The sequence below is a fragment of the Choristoneura fumiferana genome, chromosome 30 (assembly GCF_025370935.1).
Source record: "Choristoneura fumiferana chromosome 30, NRCan_CFum_1, whole genome shotgun sequence".
NCBI classification, from domain to species: Eukaryota; Metazoa; Arthropoda; class Insecta; order Lepidoptera; family Tortricidae; genus Choristoneura; species Choristoneura fumiferana.
The window spans coordinates 5,034,247-5,041,023 of NC_133501.1; the positions used below are offsets into that span (position 1 = coordinate 5,034,247).

The 6,777-nt window shown below is 33.3% G+C and overlaps 1 protein-coding gene across 4 annotated transcripts in view; it reads left to right on the forward strand.

Annotated features, from left to right (window-relative positions):
* The window catches only part of LOC141444536 (uncharacterized), a 32,801-nt gene extending 31,369 nt beyond the window's left edge, over positions 1 to 1,432 (forward strand). For all 4 annotated transcript variants that reach the window (XM_074110096.1, XM_074110097.1, XM_074110095.1 and 1 more), the window contains one exon: positions 662 to 1,432. In XM_074110096.1, coding sequence (XP_073966197.1) covers positions 662 to 1,250 — 589 coding nt within the window. In that variant the 3' untranslated portion in view covers positions 1,251 to 1,432. The remainder of the gene's footprint in view (positions 1 to 661) is intronic.
* Positions 1,433 to 6,777: the final 5,345 nt, after the last annotated feature.

Genomic DNA, 6,777 nt, shown 5'->3' on the forward strand with positions numbered 1-6,777 from the left:
ATTGTGAATCTCTAAGTTCCCACTTTAATTGCTCTTAAAAAAACTACCCACAAATATTTTACAAACTTTTTCTCAAAAATGGTGTGAAATGTTGCCATTATCAAAAAAGTCGCACAAACTAACGCATCCTGGAGACTAGGCTAGTGTCCAGAAATTTACCTCGTACTGTCCAGTAAGTAAGTATGAAATCCCATTACATATCAAGTATAATTACTATACAGTAACGGGTTCCTTTAAAAATTTGGAACCCGTCACAAACCGCAGCAGGCGGAGGAGCGGCAGTGTTGGGTGTAACTAGTATTTTGAAATGGGTCCATGTCATCATCACCATCAATCATCATCACATCACAATCACTGTCATTTCATTATCACCATAATCATTTTTGAGAAAAGAACTATACAAGCTTCGACCGGTAATTGCCATCGTTACTTACTGCAGTACTTAGGTACGTCTCTGCGGTATGTACTATTACAATTTAAAGTATTAACAATAACTGTGAAGCTATTATATGCATGTAAAAAGATTTTAACACTCGAAAAAGATATTTTTTTCAATTTGACGAAAAAGTTTATTACCAGCTACTTAATTTCAATGTACTGAGCCGTCTGCCGAAGTAAACGGAAATAAAAAAACGGTGTAACTATATTGTTTTTGTTTCAGATCACAAACGCAAATAGAGCATCCAGAGCTACCGCAGAATTTCGCCGCATCGCAATTTCAAGCACCGTATGAGCAGCTTAATGACTGCGCAGAGCCAGCGCATCGTCAGGCCTTTGTGGACATTCCTTCTGATGGCAACTGCTTCTTCTCCTCCATTATAAAACTCCTAAATCTTCCTACAACGCCTTTGGAAATGCGAAACCAGCTGCTTGCTTCACCCTTCGTAAATTCTTCCCCAAATCCAAATATTGCGAGATCGATTCTTAGTAGTGTAGATGCCTTTGTTGAAATAGATTGCATCTACGTATTCAGTAAAGTGTACGACAAAAATGTGTGTATACATTATCATTACGTTAACAATAAGACTCAAGAGGAAGAAATACAATATTGTTACTTTAGAGTAAATGCATCAAAAAGTATACATTTACATCTTAAAAACAAGCATTATACACCTCTAATGGAAAAAGAAGAAGAAACAAAGAAAAAAAATGTATTAATAACAACACAAGACACAACTATATTATTAGGTACAAATAGAGAACAGGTACCGTTAACCGGGGTTGCTTTAGGAAACTCTTTGGTAGATTAAAAATGGTTATAAAAACGCAAATATACATAGCTCAATCGAGCAAATGAAGTAAAAAGTTCGGTAATTTATGGAGGTAGGTATTTACTGACACAGGTGGTCTAGACAAAATTAAATAAGGACATGGCGTACAAACTGTTTTACCAAAGTAGCCCCTGCATTTTAAAGTAAACCTATTGATTTGTACATTGAATTTTTTTCAATTGATTTATGCCACTTCTTGACTCCAGGTATAGGGGTAAGAGACCTTTTAAAAAATATAGACATGAAATAAAAGATTATAACAAAAATGACTTTTGCTTAATATTCATAGGAGAAGAAGATTTTAGAGAATCGCAGAATTACTCAAGGTTGGTGTTATACATACGAAATACTTTGTCAAAGTTACAGCATACAAATGTTGTTCTCTGTGTTCCAACTTTCAACTGCGGAACTTACGCAAATATGTACAACTGGAGGATTGAGACATTCAATAGATTATTGTATCGTGATATAGCCAAATATGAATATACATACGCTCTGGACAGCAATAGAAACTTAACCTACGATTACAATATGTTTTACAGGCGATCAGGTGCTATAAATAAATATGGAATTAAAGTTGTATTTGAAGACATAAGGAAGCTTTTGACTTTAATAGAAAACCACTACACGAAAACAAATACACAAAAAATATTGACAACGCCTGAACAAAACAACAAGCAAAACCGACCATCGCAGTTTTTTCGTGCAGAATAATATTCATGTGTTACATCAAAACATAGCGGGACTGAGTAGTAAAGCTGACCAGCTTGCTGTATGTTTGGATGAACTATTAGAAAAAAAAAAAAAACAGAGTCGATGTTCTTTGTATCACCGAGCATAACATGTCCATTAGCTGTAAAAACACCATAATTTTACAAAATTACCAAATGGCATCGTCATTTGCGAGAAACAAAAAAAGAGGCGGAGCGTGCATATTAGTTAGAAATGGACAACAGTACCGAGAACTCCCAGAAATATCTAAAATATCGATAAGCGGTGTTGTTGAATGTTGTGCTATAGAGCTAATTGGGCATAAGTTAATAATTGTATGTATATAGAGTACCTAAAGCTAAACAAATGTATTTAAATTTATTCTTTGAGAAATTAGAAAGTATTTTGCATATTACAGGTAAAAAATTACGTCATAGTGTAATTCTATGTGGAGATTTTAATATTGATATTTTAAAGAATAATTATACTACCAAAACTTTTATAAATAACCTAAGGAACCATAATCTTAAATTACAGGTTAATCAAGTAACTAGGCAAAGTAGCGGTACTTGCATAGACAACATTGCACATAACATATCAAAAAAGTGTCCAATTAAAGTTATGGAATTAGCTTTATCCGACCACACAGCACAATTGCTGAGAATACCTATTAAGAGTACCTGTACAATAAAATACTGGAGAATAAAAAAAAAGAGATTATTGTAAAGATAATATGAATAAATTTAAACATTGTATTCAAAGTTTGTCCTTTAATAATGTAATATCAAAAACAGATCCAAATGAGGCGTTTAATGAGTTTGTCGATTTATTTCGATTGTTTTATGACTTATGTTTCCCTAAGCATTATGTTACAATAAAAACTTGCAAAAAGATGAAATGGATTACTAGAGGAATAAAAAAATGTAGTAAAGTCAAAAGGAAACTTCTTTGGGAATACAGGCTAAAATCCACGATGGCTAATAAATTAAAACTAAAAAAATACTCTGTACTATTTAAAAAATTACCAAATTGTCGCAACGCATTCAAAACATAAATACAATTAAAACGGCTGAAAATAAAACAAAATCAGCATGGACGGTTATTAATAGATCAAGGCCAAGCAAACCCAAAGAATATATTGAAAAAATTAAAGTCAATGAATTTATCATAACTGAACCCGAAAAGATTGCGAAGGCCTTCAATGACTATTACGTTGATAAAGTAACAAGAGATCCCAATGTACGTTATTGCGACAACACATCCATTGCTTCTAAAGCAGCATCCATGTTCATGTCACCGTGCACGCCAGTGGATGTCTATAAAGCCATAAAAGAACTAAAGAATAAAAATAGTGTGGGTCATGATGGTATATCAACAAAAATAGTGAAATGTGTAGCGGAGTACATATCTCCTTGTCTCAGCCATATACTGAATCTATGTATAAGTGAGGGCATTTTCCCGGATAGATTAAAAACAAGTATAGTTAAACCTCTGTTTAAAAGAGGCAATAAAGAGGATATGAAATGTTATAGGCCAGTTGCTCTCATAACTATATTTGCAAAAATTTTTGAAAAAATTATTCATAAACAACTTTACACATATTTTGAAAAACAACATATACTTGCTAAAGAACAGCAAGGATTTAGAAAGGGCAGGTCAACCAATTTGGCAATTTTTGATCTATTAAAGACTGTTACTAAATATGTAGACTTAAGGAAACCTATCTGTACTCTGTATATGGACATGACGCAAGCATTTGATCATGTTGACCATGACGTTCTCATTAATAAGTTATGTGCATATGGTATACGGGGTAATGTTTTGGAACTGCTAAAGTCATACTTAAACAGGAGACGACAGCATGTCGAGATATCGAGAATTGATACCAAAACAAAAAAAGAAGTATCATATCAATCACATGGTCGCATCATGAAATATGGTGTTCCACAGGGCACGGTGCTAGGCCCGCTATTATTTGTAATTTATATTAATGATTTGCCTAGGTCTGTAAATCACCCTATGACACTATTTGCGGATGATAGTTCTGTTATGATTAATTGTGAAAATGAAATGACTTATGAAAATGAAATTAACTCAACTTTATCTAGTGTTATAACTTGGCTTGCAAATAACAATCTTAAAATTAACCTAACAAAAACAAAAATAATGCATTATTATCAACGTAAATCTAATGTACCGGCTGTGAAGATCAATTATCAGGGTACTGAAATTGATGAAGTGTCAGTTACATCCTTTTTGGGAGTTAATATTGATACGTCACTGACATGGAAATCACATGTTGATATTTTATGTACAAAATTGTCAAAATCTTCTTATGCACTTCATAAACTAAGACAAATAGTTAACGAGGAAACTGTTATGTCGGCTTATCATGCTTTGGTAGCGTCTAATTAGAGATATGGAATAATTTTTTGGGGCAATTCTACCGATCGGGAAAGAGTCTTTAAAAGTCAAAAAACATGTATCAGGGCAATATTTGGATTGAAACCAATTGATAGTTGTAGGCCATTTTTTATTAAACATAAAATATTGACATTATATTCAATTTACATCCTGGAGATCGCATTATTTGTCAAATGTAATCCTGAATTATTTCAACGAAAAGAAATCACAACTTTTCATAATCTACGACCACGCGATAATGACCAGGTACGGAGACAGAGGGCTAATACTGCACTGCTAAGGAAAAGCATATTTGGCATGGCCCCTGTCATCTATAATGTAATTCCGAAAGATATAAGGGACAGTGACATAAGTGGGTTTAAGCAAAAACTATTCAGACTGCTCGTAGGGAAATGCTATTATTCAGTTAATGATTTTTTAAATGATTATGTAAATAAATAATGCATGTTTTAATTTTTAATCTTAAATTTTAATTTTAACTAATTTTTCTTACCAATGAAATGGACATTAATATCACTTTTGACATTTTAATAGGTTTTTTTGTATTGTAATTGAGGGTTGTATTATTGTATGGAGTTCTTTTATTTTTATTTGCATTAGCACTTTTACTTCAATAAACAATTTGTACGCCGCAAGGTAAAACATGTAGGACTTCTTATCTTTTTTATGTGTACCAACTGTATTTAACTATTACTCATGTTTAAGCAAATAAAATATTTTATCTTTATCTTTATCTTTAAAAATTTAATTTGATTTTAATTCTATTTATTTTATTTTTAAGTGTGATTTTAATTCTAGTTTTATTGTTTCGACATATATTTTTTCGTTGATTTTATATTTTTTTAATTTGTCAATTGTTGATTTATTAACAGAAAAGCACAGAGTTATAACACATATACAAAATTTTTAAAAAATACAACTACTATCTAATCTACTTACTATTTACAAAAACTTATACTAAATAGAAAACGTCTTCAAGGCTGCTGCTTTGGGGGCCGTTCCTAGGAGGCTGGCAGCATTACCTCTCTGGATAGCTAGGCTGATGCGTTGTGCAAAGTAAGCACCAGCCCGCCGATCCCTTGAGGTATCTACCAGCCGAGATGATATCTGGCGGAAGAGCTGTATATTTTTTAATTTTGAACCGAACTAACTTAGTTTGAAAGTTTTGTACTAAAAAATAAATTGATCTATGTTATCTGCATAATAAATAAATAAATAATAATAATTATTATTAATAATAATAGGTACTCAGTATAGATTGTCATTGCGGTTGTGAATCGGACACTGCTCAGCATAATGTAACATCTTAGTTAAGTGTACAATTGTTCTTATCTTAATGAGGGCTATCGCGTATGAATTCGCCGCTAGAGGCGCTAGTGTAGCGTGAGGTCTCCGAAAAATCAAATCTCATAGTTTTTGGGTGAGCTACGTGAGTTTATTTATAATTAGAATAATTTTGTGAATATACGCGAATAACTAATAGTTGCTGTTGGTAGTGCAGCATTACAACGCTGCATAAGTGTAGCGTGTTGCATACTTTTCGGTCGTTTCCCAGCCGTTTTCACTGGCCGGTATTTTCCTGGCTGTTATTTTTTCGACTCGTATTTGGTTTTTGATTTGAAATTTGAAATTTAAATTCTATGTTTTGATAGTTTTTTCCGCGTTTTTGTTTCGAATTATTCATACAGTACAGTTCTGCGTACCGAGATTTCCTATATATATTACGTTTCGCATGGCCACCCGTTGTTTGCCCTTCGTTCAACTCTGAATTTCTCCAGGACAGAGTGAGTAAAAGTAATGTAATGAATTGAAGAGCATGAAAAGGGCGTCCTGCAGAAGTTTCGAGTTCCCGGGAAGCGTTTTCAGCGCCGGGTGCCACCGAACAACGTTATTTTCAAAGAAAAACATCACAATTTTACCATTATCATACAACTTCGATATTTTGTGACTGTGGTGGCTTTTTCCCGGACGCCTGAACTTGAGGCGCTTTACCAGCATTGCTGATTTTACATCGGGTTTATATATATGTAAAATGTATATATTTTTTATTGCGTTTTTGCCTAGGGTCGTGTCTGTTAGGTTTTTCCTTGTTTTGGTTTAATTTTAAATTTATTTCCAGTCCGAGGGTCATGAAGCACCCGTTTTAAGCATCGTTCCGGTGGTTTTTCTCATCCGGATAATCACGCGGTATCCAATATTCTCTGGGTACCAAGCTGCCAACCAGGATCCATGAAGCCAGTTGGATGAAGAGGAGGTGGATATCGATGTGGTTCGACTTTCTTAGTGTTACCAAATAATTTAATGTGCTATTCTGTATTTTTTCCCTAATATACTATTTCCCTTACAACGATACCTAAGATACTAGGATTTC